The sequence below is a fragment of the Acomys minous genome (genome assembly GCF_964271855.1).
Source record: "Acomys minous genome assembly, chromosome: 2".
NCBI lineage: Eukaryota > Metazoa > Chordata > Mammalia > Rodentia > Muridae > Acomys > Acomys minous.
Window position 1 is genome coordinate 84,987,403 of NC_140484.1, and position 17,679 is coordinate 85,005,081.

The window sequence follows — 17,679 nt, forward strand, 5'->3', positions numbered from 1 at the left end:
CACAGGAAACATCTGCATTTTATTTGTGCCCAGAACCCCTGAAGGATCAGCCCCCCACTAGATGCAACCCTTCCCCAACACCTTCACAAAACACTGATTCTCTCCCAGAGCTAACATGACCCCCTACGTTACCCACTACAGCCACCCCTCCTATGCCTAGGCCAGCATACCCTCCTGTTCTAAGGTCCCTTCCCTTGGCTGGCTTTTCACGTCCATGTACCCTTCCTTAAAACCCTCCCTCCCTGACTAGGATCTCATCAGCACAAGTCACCCTGAGTGGCTTCCTGCCTTACCTCCATGCCAGGCCTGGCAGCCCCCCACCCCCAACTAGGACTACCTGCAAAACCACACTTGTTTTAAGACTCTGGAAACCAGTGATCAGGCTCCTCAGATGCCCTGAGAGCCTGGGTTCCTCGGCTGCAATGAAGAGGGAAGGGGTACAGAAACTAAGTCAATAACCCAGAATGGGGGTAGGTGGGGGAAAGGCAGACATGGCTGAGACAGGAGAATGCAGTGCGGGCTTAGCGTGAAGCTCAAGGCAGAGGTACAGCAGCCCGCCCTCCCCTGGCCTGCACGCGCACCCTAGGTGCTGCGGGTCCTCTGGCTCCGGGCCTTGTACACCTCGATTAGCAGGTCCTTCACGTACTGGATCTCTCGCTCCACTGACTCTGCCCTCTCCCTTAGCTCCCGGTTCCGTGCCTCCAGCCCCTGGCACTCGCCCTCCAGGGCCTCGCCCTCTGCCCGCTTCCTTTGGCGGTACCTGAGAGCCGCTGACTTATTCTGGTCTCTCTTCTTCTGCTTGCGGTCCCCTCGGGTGGTGACAGGACTCGGATAGGGGGCTGGGCGGGAGGGTGAAGGCAGAGGGGCCAGAGGAGGAGGAGGCTGCTGGGGCACAGGCAGGGCTGCCAAGCCTGCGTCCCCTGGCCCGTTCTCGCTGCGGCAGTAGACAGCCAGCAGGTCCAGGGTGTCCAGGGTAGGGGGCTGAGGGAGGTCAAAGGTGGGCAGGGGCAAGGGCAGGGGCAGGGAGGGTGCTGCTGGTGGTGGTGGGGAGGGCGGGGGAAGGAGTGGGGCGTCAAGGAAGAAGTCTTCCATCTGTTCTAGTTCCTTCTTGAGTAGGGATGCCATGGCTTCCAGGTCAGGGGGTGCTGGGGAGGGTGGGGGGAGAGTGCCTGGGGGCAGCGGGGCCTCCAGAGGGAGGAGGGCCGTGAAGTCAACCCGCTCTGTCATCCAGTCAGAGAAGCCGTCACCTGAGGATGGAGGACATAAAGGTCCCTGAGATCTGGTGCTCACTCATGTCCCATACACTAGATGTGACAAATGACCAGTCAGCCAGTCACCGAATCTACAGACTTGTCATCAGACCAGTAAGTCATGGAAGCAAGCAATGAACAAGGCAATCAACCAATCAACCCATTATTAAGCAGTCAACAGACCAACTAGTTTACCCACCCACTAATCAATGAACTAGTCAACCATAGAGTTTACCAGGCAACCAACCAGCCAGCCAATCATACAGCTCACCAGCCAACCAACCAACAAATTCATTAATCAACTAAGAAACTGATCCACTAACACTGAATGAGCCAACCAACCAATCAGTCACCACATAGTTCAATTGCCACCAGGTAACCCGTGAAGTAAGCAATGAGCCAGTGACCCAAAGAGCTCACCAGCCAACACTCAGCTAAGCCACCATCTAACCCATCAACCAGTCAGCCAACCAAACTGTTCGCCAGACAACCTGGTGATGAGCTAATCAGCTCACTAACCAATGGCCAAGCCAGTGATTCAGATCAATCAGCTAACCAATGAAATAACCAGCCAGCCACACAGTGCAGCGGTCACCTGACCAACGATGCACTCAACACAAGCCAGCCCCATTTCTGTAGCTTTCTCCTTACTGTGGGACCGGCTGGCTGCACCCTGGCACCTCTGTCTTCTTATTTAAGATGGGGTCTCTTATAGTCTAGGTTGGCCTTGGACCTGCTCTGTTGCTGAATACCATCTTCTCTCTAAGAGTGCTAGGATCTCTCCTTCTCTTGTCTGTTTCAATTACTCCATCTTTACTGATTCTTGTTTTGTTTTTGAGATGGGGTCTTACTTTGCTGCCTAGCCTGGCCTGGAACTTATGGGCTCAAGAGAGGCCTCTGGAACAGGGGGAGCTAAAGGCATGTGACACCAGGTGCAGCTGCTCACTAGTTACTGAAATCCCAGTCTGGGCCAACCACCCCATACACAGTCAAAAGAGAATGAGGTCTGCCCCATTGTCTCCGAGCTAGGAGCGCCCTCAGGCCTTGCGGCGGCTCCTGTCTTCCCATCCCTCAGCCCTCAGTTCAGATGCTGGCTCCGTGACTTCTCAACTGGGCGTTTCATCACTTCCGCTCCGCCGCAGCTCTCTGCCTCCTGATGTTCCCACGAGCTTAGGGGTCCCTTGCTCTGAAGCCGGGCACACCTGGAGCAGTGCTAGGCACGCTGCAGGCCCTCAGTACTGATCTTGTGAATGAACGAATTCTTCCTTTTCTGCCCCCGCCCCCAGCTCACCCCATCTCTACTCTTTAGCTGTTCTTACCTGCCAGAGGCTCTCCTCCCCCTGGGAGCCCCCCCTCCAGGGCTCCCCCGAGGACCTCATAGGGGCCCAGGGGGGCAGGGGCCAGGGGGAGTTTCCCATAGTCTACGAGCCAGCCCAGCCCGCTAGCTGGGAGCAGGGCCCTGTCCAGCTCCAGCCCCAGGGTCGCCAAGAGTGACATGGCTGAGGCACAGGCGCAGGGCACCGCTGGCAATGGAGGCTGCGCCAACTGATGAGAGGCAGCTTGGACGATTGTTCAGCTGGGTGAAGGCAGGCACCAGGGTGAAGGTGGAGGACCTGTGAGGGAGGCAAGTCGGGGTGCGGTTGGGGTCAAAGGCTGCTTGACCCACAGGCCACTCACTTCCCTTCTCTCCCCGAATTCCCCCTCCCCAGAGCTCCACACATCACCAAGCCCCATCTCCCCCCTCGACACAGAGACCTAGTGTTTTCCCAGGGGAATTCCCTCCAGGGGGGCGGGGTGCCCTCCTACCCACCTCATCTTAGTCTTCCTAAACATTTCAATCCCAAGGGAGCTTTCTTCTAGCCACGCCCCTTCCGCATCAATTATTTCTTTTAGGCTACACCTCCTTTAGAGTCCACTCAACTCGTAGTGGTTCCCAGAGGAATTCGGCCATGCCTGGGCCCTTCAGCAGTGTCACACACTCAAATCCCACTCTTCCCTTAAAAGTTTAGGGGACTTCTACAGAGCCTACGAGAGGCCACGCCCACTCGCCTGTCTGTCTCAGTCAGTTCCCGCCCCCCCAATAGCAAAGTCCCCAGAGGCCCCGCCCCTGCGGTCCTAGCTCCACCTCTTACAGGCATTCCTAAGCCTTCCCTGTCAATCTAAAGCAGTCCCCGCCCCAGCAGGCGCCTGATTGGAGGGAAGCTGAGGCCGAACTTCAAGGCGCTCGGCCTGTCGCTGGCTGTCCGCTCGCCAGGCGTCAGAGCGCATGCTCAGACCCCGGAAGCGCTCCATCGTTACGCCACTCCCCCTCCTGGGGACCAGGGCGCATGTTTGGCCAATTACCGGCCGCCCTTCGTGGTTCAGGCCTCGGGGTGGGCTAATGCGCGTGCGCAACAAGGTGTGAGTCACATCCTCTGAGGGGCGGGAGGAAGAAGGGGCTGGGAATTAGCGCGCAGGCGCAATGGCGTTCGGCCCGACCTTAAAAGCCCCTCAAACTCTCCGGAAGCCACGCATACACCTCAACTCCCACCCCCACCCCGCGGCCACAGCTCGAGCCAAGTGCGCATGCTCAGCGGACGCGCCGGCCACCATCTTCCCTCTACTGCGCCTGCGCGGCCGCGCTTTCCTCACTTCGTCTTCCGACCTTCTCTTCCCCCCCCCCTCCTCCCGCCCCCACGAGGCCGGCCCGTGAAGCCCCGCGAGCTCTGGGAAAGGGCGGGAAAGGCGGTTGGAGAAGGAGGGGCGAGCGGTTACTCACTCCATGGCTGCGGAAAGGAGAGGAGGCGACGGCGGCCTCGGCTGAAGAGACGGTGGGAGCGGAGAGTGCAGGCGCGGTGAGCGCGGAAACGGGGGCTGTGGGCAGCACGGGGGTCGCGGCTACAGAGCCATGGCGGGGGGGCTGTGCGGGCGGAGGCGGCGTGGCGGGAGCGTTAAGGAGAGACGGTGTGGAGAGGATTGAGAATGAGGCGGCCCCGGGGCCTGGGCACAGATATACCGGGGGCGGCGCAGCGCGGGCTGCCTGGATCCCTCCGCGCCCCGCCCCGCCCCCGCGTGGCCCCGACGGGGCGGTGGCGACCCCGGCTCCGCCATGTCGCCTGACCCTTCTCTCACTGCTTCAGGCCGGGGGCCCGGGGCTCGGTCTCCTGCTTCTGTGCGACTCGATTGCATCTCTCATTATCTCTCCCTGCCTCACGAATTTGCGACCAGTCCCCAACCGATGTCGCCCGCCGTGAGCCCTCGTGGGAATTCAAGCTAGCTTAGGGCTTCTCAGCCGAGTTCGAAGCAGCTGCTGCGAGTTAATGTCCCTAAAATGTTTATAAATAAGTGTAAAATTTCACAAATATGCCAGCTTTGGAAAGTGGGCCACGAAGTCCTAATCACAGTGCTTTTACTCAACTTTATTTTTAAACATTTATTTTGTATGTGTGTGTGGTCAGAGAAGAAAGTAGCAGGAGTTGTCCCTTCTCTCACCATGTGGGTCCCAGATCGTCATGTTTGGCAGCCTTTACCCGCCGAGTCATTTCACCTACTTCTAATCAGTGTGTTTTCAGTTAAGAACTCCGGAGGCCTGATTTCACTTCTAATCTCCCCCACCAGACCCGTACTTAGCCATCCAGTTTGTCCATGTGTCCATCTGTGCCCCAACTGCAAGGTTTCAGTTTCCGGGCCATCCCCGCTCAGTCCTCGGTCGGCCTGCTGACCTCCCCTTAGCTCTGAGTCTGATCAGATCGGTCACTGCTTTGCCCCTTGTTCCCTTGCTGACCCCATGAGATAATCATCTCCTGACCTTGACCCAAAATAGGACGTTTATATTCCACTTAGGAGAAGAAGCCCCTTGGGGGGGCTGGAGAGGTGGCTCTTCTGAGGGTCTGAGTTCAATTCCTAGCAACGACCTCATGTAGTTTACTACCTGTAAGTCCCAATTCCAGAGGATCTCACACCTCTGACCTCTGTGGGCACTGAAATTCATGTGCACATACCACCCCCCCACACACACACATAGCCCAGATAATAGAAGTGAATTTTAAAAAAAAAAAAAAATATGATTCTCGTGTCTTTCCCTAGGCTAATACATGAACCCTGCTTCCCACCCCATGTCCATCTGTATCTGGACATTCCATCTGGGGTGGAGGTGGAGCTCAGTAGAAGGCTGGCCTGTGATCCCAGCATTTCAGAAAAGGTCGTGAGTTCAAGGTCATACTGGCTGGCCTCAATATGTTTTAAGAAAAGGTTCAAAGGCCAGGCCTGGTGTTTGTGCTGAGGCACAAATAGTCCAAGTTGGAATCAGAGCCCTTGATGCCTGACAGATTTGCCTGAGTGGTCGTCACTCAATCTGATCATCTGAGTTCCGTCCCCAGGACCCATGTGCGAGGACAAAAGCATCTCTAGAACGCTGTCCTCTGACCTCCGTCACGTGAGTGGTGGCGCGTCTGCTTACCAAATAAGAGTGTCATTTAAAAAAAAATGTTAGCTGGGCGGTGGTGGCGCACGCCTTTAATCCCAGCACTTGGGAGGCAGAGGCAGGTGGATCGCTGTGAGTTCAAGGCCAGCCTGGTCTACAGAGCGAGTCCAGGACAGCCAAGGCTACAGAAAGAAACCCTGTCTAGAGAAACAAAAACAAAGTTTTAAGGCTCGCCTGGACTAGGAAATGAGTTCTTGGCCATCTAGGAAACTTAGAAAGATTCTGCGGTGGGTGTGGGTCGGTGGTAAAGTGCTCACCAGGCTCTGGTATCCATCCTTGGTATTATTTTAAAAAAAGAAAAAAGGAAAAAAAGATTCAAAGCAGATGGGGAAACTGGTTTTGAAAGTTACAAGTAGGAAGTCTTTGGGAGCTGAGCACTTTCCTTGGAGTGGTCACTCTTGTCCGCTGACAGGTACTGCAGCTACATGATTCACTTGCCAGCTTTGGAGTGTGCTTAGGCTAGTCACACACGGTAGGTGCTACTAATACAGAAATGGATGTGTCCTGCCTCCTTTCCACTCGTCTTCCTTTTTTGTTGTTGTTGTGGTGGTGGTGGTGGTTGTGGTGGTGGTGGTGCATTAGGGATTGGATTTGGATGCCTTGCATCTAATGGGCTGTTTGCTCCTAGGCTTCATCTCCATCCCATTGGGGTTTTGTTTGAGAGTCTCTTGCATTCCAGACTGGCCTTGAACTTGCTGTTTAGCTGAAGATAGCCTTGCAGTGCTGGGGTGGACCCAGGGCTTCATGAAGGTTAGACAGGCATTGTACCCCTCTGAGCTGCATCCCTGTCCCCGTGGGTGCTTTGTTTATTTTTGAGACAGTATGCTGTGATGCGGTGCTCATGGTGCCCCTCCCTCACATAGGATATTTTGAAATGAGCTGTTGGAGTAATCAGAAAGGTTGCAGACAGTGCAACCTTTGGAGTGTGTCAGACCCATAGTTTTCCCCACAGTGCATCTGTCACGGCCAAGGGTCTGCACACCCCTTTTCTCTCCTGGGATATCTCTCTCTCCCTACCCCCCCCACCCCACACACACACACTCAAATCCACCTTGACTCAGTCATGCTGAATAGGTGCTTGTTTCACATTTAGCTGCTATGTCCTCTTCAGTGTGTACAGCCGTCACTTTTATTTATGGTGGTTGTGGTGGGTGGTCCATGGAGGCCTTCCTAGAACCTTTCCTGAACCTTGGCCAGTACCCAGGCCTGTGTTGTCATGTGTCCATCATGTGTGTTACTCTCTCTATCCCTAACTCTTACCCAGCCTCAAATGGCAGCCTGTGCTGTCTCTTCTCAAAAAACAAACAAAACAAAGTCCTGTGGGGGAGCCAGGAACGAGGGTGGAGCTGCTTGGAACTCTTTTCCAGGGCGGAGGGGCCTGAGCTTAGGAGTGATGCGGCTGGTTGCAGGCAGTTGCATCAGCCCTGGCTCTGATGGGTAGGAAGGGGTGAGGGAATTCTCTGGGGGTCACAGAGCACCTGGCAACAGCTCCTAGGTAGCAAAGACCTGAGTGGGAGGCCCCTGTGCAGAATGCAGAGAATCTGGGGCTTTGTGCTGAGAAAGGGCCTGGCATCCCCAAAGTCCCCTAGCTTGGTTGTGAAAGACCAGCCTGAGGCCTGTAAAGGGTAAGAGAATTGTGCATGGCCACAGTTGTCTGATAGAGCAGGCTTCCTACCTCCTATGAGGCCTCAAACCTGAACCATTACTTACCTGGGTTTTTGTTGTTGTGCAGAGAGAGTTGGTTGGTTTTTCTGTTTTGGCATTTTCTAGGGACACATACTATCTTTATTCTTGTCAACCTAGCTGCCTCCCTCGTTACCTGTACTGTTGTAAGCCTGCTTTCCCAATTGAGGGAGCAGCCCTGCGCGATGGAAGCAGCTTGGGCTCTCTGGGTGCAGTTGCTCTGTCTGCTTACATCTCGGTAGGGTAGGCACCAGCATGCCAGTTGACTTCCCAGTGTGAGTGCACATGTCTGCCTCCTTTCCTAATTAAAGGACCCACCAGGTACAGGGGCGGGAGGCGTCTTCAGCAGCACACAGTGTAATGCTTGGGTGTGTAGAGTCAGGGTGTAGCCAAGGGAAACCTTGTCTAGCTCTGAGTCTTGTGTAGGTTTTCTTTGTGTTCCACCCTACGTTGCTTAATGGTGTGCCTGGAGATGGGTGTCGGCCTCCGTGACCATCTCCTCCATACATAGAGGATATGGTCAGGGCTTTGTTCTTTCTTTCCTAGAATCCTCAACAGCCCCAGCACTCTGCCACCTCCGCCCCCATAGACAGCAGGACACTTCTGAATGGGTTGCCTGTGTGAGGGCTGGAAACTTGATAGTAAGCCCCAGACAGTGCTAGGGAGCAAGTAAAACTGGGTCACTAAGGCCAGGGGCCAGGGGTTGGAGGTGGGTGTGCTGGCAAACAAGGGCAGAAGGCCAAGGCCAGCTCTGCTGGGGAAAGGGCAGTGCCACGTGGCCAGGTGCTCAGTGTTCTCCAGAGCCCCTGTCCTTCCCTTACAATGCCTCGTCCCCTTCAGTAGAGCTCACTGTTGTAACTCATCACAGCTGAGTTGGCCTCAGGGTTCTGTACCGGCTCCCACATTGTAGGTGTCACTGGCACTGGTTTGTTCCCTCTTGCTGCTGTGACAAGAGATTCAGACAGCACACACTTACAGAATTCTTGAGGTTTCCAAGGAGCTGAGTTCCTAGTATATAGAGGCTACCCCGTGTTGAGGTGGTGGCCCCTTTTGTCATCTCAGTCAAGAGTCTCTGCCTCAATCCACCTCGGGGCTTCTTGCTCTGAGCTTCCTGCTTTCCTAACAGAAGCCCTGTGTTTGTGCATTTGGGCTCTCCCAGATAATCCAGAGTAATAGAGTCTTGAGAGGAACCTTCACCTGACTTGTCTATGCTGAATGCTGTGCTGTGGGATAGTGTTCACAGGCCGTGGATACTGGTGTGGATGAATCTGGGTGGCCATTGTCCATCCTGCCACATCTTCTAGGAGACAACTGTATCCAGGGAGACTGGTGGCAGTTAACACTGTAGTGTCCTCGAACCTAGCAGCCAGTCCTGAGCCTGGCACCTCATGAAGAAAACAGGGACAGTAAGTGCAACTTGAGGGCAGTGGTGGTAGAGGGCCCAGGCATCAGGACTGAGCCCTTTCAGGGGGACAGGAGGGCTTGTTGAGTACCCCAGCCACACCTGAAAGGGGTTGTGGGTGGGGCTGGGCAGCTGCTGAGTTGATAAGGAAGATGGCAGTCTAGACTGTCTGAGGTTCAAGTTTGGACTGTGAGTGAGTCAGAAAAACTTGGAAATCTCCAATTTGTATCTGTCCCTTGGAGTCTATTCTCCCTGGCTACATCCACGGCAGTTGGGGACAGGAGGTACTCTGTGTTCACACTGAGTTGTATATGAGAGTGACGCCTAAGTGGGTGGTGGGGTGAATGTAGGATGTCATCTGAGTCTAGGATTGGAAGGCTAGAGGTGTCTTGTGGTTGGTGGGGTGGGAGGTGCCTGGTAGGAGAGGTTCATCAGACAGCTACTGAAGTTCTCTTCATTGGGACAACAACAAGTTTCAACCTCATTTGCTGGGAGATCGTCACATAGGACGATAGGTACCTTAGCTGTATGGCACAGTCTTGAACCCTGGCACTTAGAGGTGGAGACAAGGATCAGAAGTTAAGTGCTGGCTAGAGTATTTTATTTTGATGCCCTGACAACTTTGAGACTGTCAAAAATAAAAATTTTAAAGGGGCTAAGGGTGTATGGCTTTGTTCAGTGATAGGGTCCTCTTAGTGTATAAGACACTGTTTATCCCAGAACCACAGGGACGGGGGAGGCTACCCTCCCTTTGCCTATAGCCTGATCCCCAGAGAAACTACTCCATACAGCCTGGGTGAGCCTGGCCCTACCTCAATGCTTCTTCAGAAAGCTGCTTCTGAGAGAAGGGCCCAAAAAGTGCAGAGTGACAGAAGAGTCCCCCTGGACAGTCTGGTGCCTCTTAGTGTTCACTCAGATGACCGGAACATTTTGGCCATTCCTCCTAGCCTGGCCTGCCCAGCAATGGTCTTATTATACTTTGCTCTTGGTACTTGTGCAGAGTTTTATGATGCTGTGCTGCCTCTCTATTTTCCCCTCTTTATTTATTTAAGATTTATTTAGTACATATACAGTGCTCTGCCTGTTTGTACCCCTGCAGGCCAGAAGAGGGCATCAGATCACAGTGTAGATGGTTGTGAGCCACTATGTGGTGGCTGGGAATTGAACTCAGAACCTCTGGAAGAGCAGACAATGCTCTTAGCCGCTGAACCATCTCTCCAGCCCTATTTTTTTATTTATAGTTTGAGACAGGGCCTTGCTGTATAACTTAGGCTGGCCTCAGACTTCCAAGTGCTGGAATTGCATGCATATATCACTACAACAGGCAGTCTTGCTCTGTTGAAGGCTGACTTACCCTCCATGGATGGATGGATGGATGTTTCGGGTTTGTTTGGCCCTTCGTTGGTTTTGATGGTCATTGGTTAGGTGGTTTTGCCTTTATAGGGCCAGTGTTGCTCTTCTGGGGAGATACAGGTGCAAGGCAAGTTTCTATCGTGGTGCTGAGATATGGGGGCCTCAATTGAAAGAAACTGACCTCAAGGCACTTTGAGGTTTGCAAGGTGGCCGCCACACCCTACAGCACCGTCCATCTCTTCTGCGGCCACCCTAGTGGTTGTGCATCCTCTTTGTGGTCCAACTTGGATCTCCAGGAGGCTGGGTAGGGAGCTTCTCAGTGTGTCCTTAACAGTGGGCCCGTCTAGTAGCTTTCCTGTATCCTGCCCCACCAATCCCCCGAGAAAGCCTGATGCTACCTCCTGTAGTCACTTGTGTCTGCCTCTCTCAGCTCTAAAGGACAGGTAGTTGGCAGAGGAATGGGTTTGTTTTGCTTGGGGAAACTTTGGCCATTGGGTGGCATCTGAGGTCTGAAGTAGTTGGGCTGCAAGGGTCTTGGCCGACCTTTAGCACATTTAACACTAGGTGTTGTCGGCTGAGCCTGTGCCTTGCTGTCATTTGCCGCACAGGTCTGTCCTGGTTGCCACGGTGGGTGCCGATCTGAATGGCAGCTCATGTTTATTATTGATACTGTGTTGGTACAGTGGGTGTGGAAATTCTGTCACCTCCTGGTGGGTGAGGGTATGTCTGAGCAGAAGAGTGGCCGACTACCCGGTGCAGTTGCTGGTCTTTGAGCCAGCATGTGCCTCACAACCAGCCAGCAGCCTCCCCCAAGTGCACCTGGAAACAGCTGGCTTCCCAACCCTGTTGGAGGGGTTTGATGTTTGTTTACTGAGAAAAATTGGTTTCCTTGGCATCAAAGGTCATGAATGGATAAAATGTGTCCCAGCCATGGTTTGTAACATCCCAGAGTAAGAAACAAGCTGGAAGGGGCTTACGCGGACATCTGTGGTAGAGCACACAGAGTCAGCCTGTCCTAAGGGGAAATGTGTGTGGCTGCCCTGCAACAGGAGCTACCTAGAGCACAGTGGGACTTGGACTTGCTCTTCCTTCGTTTCTGTGTGGGTGTATAAGCGTTTATGAGGTTACGTGCACCATGTGTTCCCTGGGAGGCCAGATGGCAACTGTGGAGCTACAGTTAAAGGAAGTTATGAACCACCAGTTGTGGGTGCTAGGAACCAAACCCTGGTCCTCTGCTGTTGGCTCTGTTTATTAACAATTAAACTTTATTATATAACCCAACTAGCATACACAAGAAGGAAAAAAGGTTAAAGGGACAGAAGAATGAACCTTCCAGTATCCGTTCCACGGGATAGGTCTTTAGGTGTCTCTCCGACCCACGAGCTGGTCCAGTCCGTTCCTCTCTCTCCGCCCTCCCTCCTCGACTCCACCTGGTGTTCTTTTCCCCACCTTCCCAGTCACAAGCAAAGGGCGGTCCTTTCTCCCTTCGAGGGTCAATTAGGAAAACAATAGCCATGGTGGGGTTCCCAGGTCGGCTTCCTGAATTCCAAGCCCAGGAAGGCTCCAAACAGTCTGTCACAAGGTATTCATGGGGTGCCCCAATGGTAAAGCCCGCTAAGGCTACTTCCACCTGTGACAAAGCTTAATCTTTCCCACACTCTGCAAAGCTCTTAACTCCTGAGCCTGCTCTCTGGTCCTTTGCTTTTTTGAAACTATCTTGCTGTATGGATCTGGCTGGCCTAGTAGTCACTGTATAGCCCAGGCAATCCTCCTGCCTCAGCTTCCCAAGTGCTGGATTGTGGTCATGAACCACCATACCACAGCTAACGCATGGCACTGTGAGAGGCCCGGATAGGCTCTTAGTGAAGGGGAAGCCAGAGTGGCCTTGAATATTAAAGGTATCAACAGGCCAAGTGCGTTGCCTGCAGGGGGTGAAAACGCAGGAGAATTTTGAGTTCCAGGTTTCCCTATCTCAAAACAAAAAATGGGGTTGGACATGGGAAGAAAAACAGTACAGTGCAAGAGATAAACTGTCGTTTCAAACCAGTAGGAGCAGGCACTAGACTTTAGCTGGAGCACATTATGTGCCGGGTAGCAGTCAATATTCTGTCTCAAACAAAAAAGTTAGTTGCAGGACCCTAGCTCAACACTCCTCCTTGTAACCCTTTCTGCTGTATGCTCCTGGTAGCAAGTGAGCAGCTGGTTAGGTTTAGGGGTGGGGTCGGGGTGTTTGTCACCTGAGTTGGTGGAGGCCCTAGGGAGTAAGGGAAGGTGTAATTGCTAATTAGCTGTGGGCTGACTTCTGAGGTACAGAGTGTTTCCTCTGGAGGAGGGAGGGAAAGGGCTGAGCATCTGCAGGTGCAGCCATTAGACACACACACACAGGCAGGGACTTAGTTCCTCTGCAAGCCTCGTGCTTTCTCTACCCAGTGAGAGACTGCCTGCTTCAAACTGTGTCTTCCTCTTATTACCTTAAACAAGGTCTTGTCAGAGCTGGCATTGGCCTTTTGGATTCTCTTGGCTCTTTGGCACGTTCCTTCTTTCTTCCCCTGCCGCCCTGCCCTCCCCCTACTCCCTTTTTCTATTTGCAACATGCTGGGAAAGTCTTAGAGTGCATGTTGGAGAAAGAGATGGTGACAGCGTGGTGCCTGCTGCTAGGGAGTGAGGAAGCGCGCTGCTCTTCTCCACTTCCAGAATTCAAGCTATCCTCACAAGGCTTCTCCAGAGCCTCAGAAAACTCCACTTCCCACCCCTCACCACCGGTGTGTGTGTGTGTGTGTGTGTGTGTGTGTGTGTGTGTGTGTGTGTCTGTCTCACTGTACCTCAGTCAGATCATGAAGTCAGTGAGGTACTACTGGTCTCTAAGATGGCTTCTGCACTTGGTTTTGATGGTTGTAGAGGCAGCATTGTCATCTTGGGGAACACACCACTGGCACAAGGAGATTGTAGTTTTTGAGATAAATGGGGGGGGAATGATACTGAGTAGCAGGCTTTTTTTTTTTAAAGACTTATTTTATGTGGGTACGCACGTGTGTACCTGAGAAAGTCAGAGGACAGCTTTTGGGAGTCAGTTTTGTGTGCCCTGTGAGTCCTAGAGGTGGAACTTGGTCCGCTGGCTTTACAAGTGTCTTTACCTGCTAAGCCATCTCCCCAGGACCCCTGTTGTTGTGTTTGAACAGGGAAAGTACAGAGTGGTGTTTGCCTATGTGTTCAGAAAGTTTCTAGAAAAGCTGGGTGTGATGGTGACCTGTGATCCCAACATCTAGGGCAGCAGAATCCAGAATTCAAGGCCTGGTCTCCATTTAAGAGACCCTAGACAGAGGCATAGGTGACAGCCTACGTCATCATGGCTTTAGGACCTTAGTGTTGGACTAAGCCATGTGACAAACCACCAGGTGTGTGGCGTAATGGGTGCTTGTCTGCTTGTTTGTATGCAGGTGTGAATGCAAGGGCACATGTGCACGTGCTTGTGCAGGACAGAGGTCTATGCGGTCTCTTCTATCTCTACCTTACTGAGACAGGGTCTTCCAATGGATCTGGAGCTCTCTTGTGGGTGTGGTCCAGGTTGCCTCCGACTTGAAGGTAGCTAGAGGGCATTGTCTGCTCTGCACCGGAGGAAGTGTGGAGCTGATGTGTTCCCTGAGAACTAGAAAGGTTTCTTCCGTGAGAGACAGCCATGTGGGGCACATGAGGCACGTGTGGGAGTAGGAGTGTGCCTGGGCCTCCCATGGATCAGGTTCCGCCCTTTTCTCTCCCTCCCCTACCTCTCTGTTGGTCTTTGGTCCTACCATGACCCTTTTCCTACAGATTTTCATTTTGTCTAGCAAGACAAAGCTCCTGGTTAGAGAGCCACTCACAAAAGCAGAAATGCAAGTGCCCTATTTTTAAGACAAGAGTTCATGTAGCACAGGCCGGTCTAAGTTCACTGTGAAGCTGACACACCTGAGCCCCCTCTTCTCCTGATCCCACTTTCTGAGTGCTGTAGTTACAAGCCTATGCCACCATGTCCATCTTGTTGGGGTTCTTAAAACTACTAACTTTCTCAAACTAGAAGGTCCCCTCAGAACTAGCTTCTGTCCAGTCCTTCCCTGGCTTTGCATTGTCACAGCACCACCTGGTGGCCATTGGCTGTATGCCAGGGACAAAAAGATTTTCCTAGCTAGTACCTGACAAGGATCTGATTTTTTTGTTTTGTTATGTTTTCAAGACAGGGTCTCTCTGTGTAGCCTTGGTTGTCCTGGACTGCCTTTGTAGACCAGGCTGGCCTCAAGCTCACAGTGATCCACCTGCCTCTGCCTCCCGAGTGCTGGGATTAAAGGCGTGCCCAGCCTAAGGATCTGATTTCTATCCATTCTTTAATGCCCTTGTTATTTCAGGTGGAGAACCTGAGGCATGTGGGTAATCTTAAAAGACTCACAGATTGCAGGGCTAGGAGTTGGGGGTGGGCAGCAGATGGGCTGTGGGGCTGTTCCTTGTTCCTGGGCTGGGCTGGACCAGGAGTTCCTGGCGTGTTCTCCTTTTTGACCTCAGTGTAAGAAAGCGAGGGCAGTAGGGGTCTAGAGTAAGGATGCCATTGGGGCTTCATCTCCATTACATGGCCCGGGCCTCTGCTGTGTTACCTGGAAGAGGTTACATCCCCTCTTAGATGTGCTTTTCCATTCAGGAAGGTTCCAAGGCTTGCTGAGTAGTGGTACTCTGGCTGGTGCTGTGCTGTGACATTGCAGTTACCAGTTCTTATTCAGAGTAGCAGTGAACACTTACATGGTGCTCCAAACAAAACAGATGACATCCATAGTCGGCCTCTCGCTGCTGCTGTCCTGGTGGGCAGTGCTAACTGCTTTTCACACACGGCCCTGGTGGGGTGGCACCCACACCTTATGCTTGCACCTCAGCCCCTTATCTTATTTTCCCCCGAGTCTCACTAGCCTCTGCTAAAGCGTGCCAGTGATGTCTGTGCTTTGTTAAAGCAGACTGCTACCACAGCAAGTGTTCAGTTTCTATATGGACAAGTGTTCACGTAGAGTGTATTGGTGCTCTACCTCTTGGGTTCAGAGGACAAGCCCTGATTCCCTGCCTGGTAACCATCTAGCTCAGGATGGGGTTACATGTAGAAAATAGTCTGAATGACTTAAGCAAGGCAGGCCAGTGGTGAAGGAGTGCTGAGCTGTTGGCAGGCAGGCTGTGACCCGGCACACAGATGATCAGGAAGTAAGAAGGACCTTTCACTGCCATCCAGGCCAGAAATCTCAGCACTTAGGAGGCAGCCAGCCTGGCTCAGAAAACTAGCCAAGAGATGGATGGAGGGGCACTGTGGAACTAGGACAAAGTCTGGGAGAACACAGCAGCCTGGGTCTCTGGTGGCCTCAGTGTGGCTGTCTATCCCAGTGCCATGTTGTCTGGAACTGGCTGCTTCCTCGTACCATGCTTTCCTGGAAGCCTCTCAGTGGAGATGGGCGGGCTGTAGTGAAGGTGTCTGCAGCTGAAGGGCTCCCAGGACTGAGGGAGTCATCACTGGCTCACTGGGTCCAACCCTACCTATTGCTTGCTTCTGTCCCCAGAATTCACTCAAGTTCCTCACCTACCTCCCAGCCCATTGCTTCCAACTTTCTCTCCCGTTTAGCTCCACACTTGTCAAGCCCCTCCAGCTGCTTCAGCAAAAAGTCTGAGCCAGCAGAGTGCTGTGGCACACTGGGAATGCAGACAGGTGTCTGAGCTAGTATGCATAGTGAGTTCTAGGCTGCATGAGAATCATCTTTGGGGGGGTTGTTTGTTTGGCTGGTGTTGTTGGTTGTTTTGTTTTTGTTCTTTGAGACAGTGTCTTTCTGTGTAGCCTTGGCCATCCTGGACTCACTTTGTAGACCAGGCTGGCTTTGAACTCACAGAGATCCACCTGCCTCTAGCTTCCCAGTGCACTGCTACGCCCGGCCTGAGAATCTTTTTTTTTTTTTTTTAAAGTCTTAATCATCAGCGTAGTATTTGTGCCTGCGCCAGCATTAATGCCAGTAACAAAGACCTTTGTCTCCTAGTGTTTGGCAGGACTCACGCAGTCCTCGCTTTTCTGTCTCTGGATCTCACACATGGTGCTGCATACTAATAGCCATCCTAGCACAGACTATGGGTAACTAAGCCATCTGCATCACTAGGCTGGGAGATGTAGCTGAGTCCTTGTCTGAACCGAGGCCAGGGAAGCTCATCCGAGTCATGAGGGTCGTCACCCACCATGACTCACATTAGCGTAGACTGTCTGGCATGGTGTTCTGAGGACTTGGAATCCCTCCCAGGAGTTGGGCACCCAGAACCTCCTGCTGTTCAGACTGTTGTCTCCAGGCTCTCCCTCCCCGGTCCTGGCACTGTGGTCTGAGCTGGTGATTTTAAGCAGTGGGCGTCACAACACCTCTTGACAACACGGAAGCTTGACGTATTTATAGTAATTACAGCGAACTTTCTATAAATGAAAATTCTCTGCAGCTTACTAATAGCAAAAGTTTTCCGCTCTGTTTTAAGAACTGAGGTATAAAGCGTGGGTGCTTGGGCAGCAATAACTCATCTAGTCCAGGTGTTCACCAGTGAGGAAGTCTCTGTCACACCAGAGGTGTCTGGGTGCTGAACATGGCCCCCTTTTAAGAGTGAAATAACTTTCCCCAGAAGCTCCTGTGAGCTCTACAGTTCTAGACCACAGGAAGGAGGCAGACATAGTGTTGGGGGGGGGGGGACTAGGGGAGAGGGCGGGTACCAGGCACTTGGCTTCTCATTTGAGACCTTGTTGGTTCTTCGTAGAGGACACTGGGAAACAGGTACTGCAAGCTTCAGGACCCTCTCAAGGAAGGGCAAGACCAGAAGTCACAGCGGGCCTGGGAAAGTGAAATCTGGCTTAGCTTCCTCCTGGGTCCCATCACCTGTCTGTGCAGTGTCCACAGACTCCTCTTTCCCGGGACAACTGTTAAGGCCAGGGAAGGAGGACACCACATGGTGCTGTCCCCACAGTAGGTCTGGATCTGCTGCCCAGAAGCCTCTGGACTACTGTTGTGGTTCTTGTCATGGCCTGATGACTCACTGAAGAGAGGCCACAAACTAAATTCATAGTAAACCTGAGGTTAGCCGCACCCAGGTCTTCCTAGGAACCTCACAGCTGGGTATTGCCGCAACCCTGCAAGCCACCTTCTTACCCTAAAAATGCCTCAGGGACAGCAAGCACCTCAAATCATGTCTCCATGTCTCAGCGAGCATCCTAGGTGCCATCCCACTTTGCTGAGGCAGGGCCTGAGCTCAGAGAGCCATAATGTTCTTGTTAATGTTGAGGGAAGGACAGGGTCACACGGTGTGTTTATTTCCTCTGGGTATTATCACAGTCTACCACAGACTTGGAGCCTCAGAACAGCAGACCTGAGAGGGTGTGGCAGCGTGTGCCTGTAATCTCTACATTTGAAGATTAGGGAAAAAAAGATTGCAAGGTTGAAGCCAGCCTGAGCTTCATCCTGAGACCCTGTCCCAAAGAACAGAATGTCAGTGTGTGGGGAGATGGCTTGGTC

At 52.8% G+C, this 17,679-nt stretch overlaps 3 protein-coding genes across 4 annotated transcripts in view; 2 read left to right on the plus strand and 1 right to left on the minus strand.

Annotated features, from left to right (window-relative positions):
- On the minus strand, positions 1–4,146 carry ATF5 (activating transcription factor 5). The gene is made up of 3 exons (XM_084751828.1): positions 4,009–4,146; positions 2,570–2,863; positions 1–1,247 (listed from the first exon to the last, which is right to left on the minus strand). The coding sequence occupies exons 2-3, from the start codon at positions 2,745–2,747 to the stop codon at positions 583–585; spliced, it is 843 nt and encodes a 280-aa protein (XP_084607954.1). The 5' UTR covers positions 2,748–2,863; positions 4,009–4,146; the 3' UTR covers positions 1–582.
- Positions 3,944–17,679, plus strand: part of NUP62 (nucleoporin 62) — a 17,319-nt gene continuing 3,583 nt past the window's right edge. The window contains exon 1 of the mRNA XM_084751774.1: positions 3,944–4,084. The gene's annotated coding sequence lies outside the window, so the exon portion shown is untranslated. The remainder of the gene's footprint in view (positions 4,085–17,679) is intronic.
- Positions 3,958–17,679, plus strand: part of IL4I1 (interleukin 4 induced 1) — a 27,133-nt gene continuing 13,411 nt past the window's right edge. For both annotated transcript variants that reach the window (XM_084751737.1, XM_084751739.1), the window contains exon 1: positions 3,958–4,084. The gene's annotated coding sequence lies outside the window, so the exon portion shown is untranslated. The remainder of the gene's footprint in view (positions 4,085–17,679) is intronic.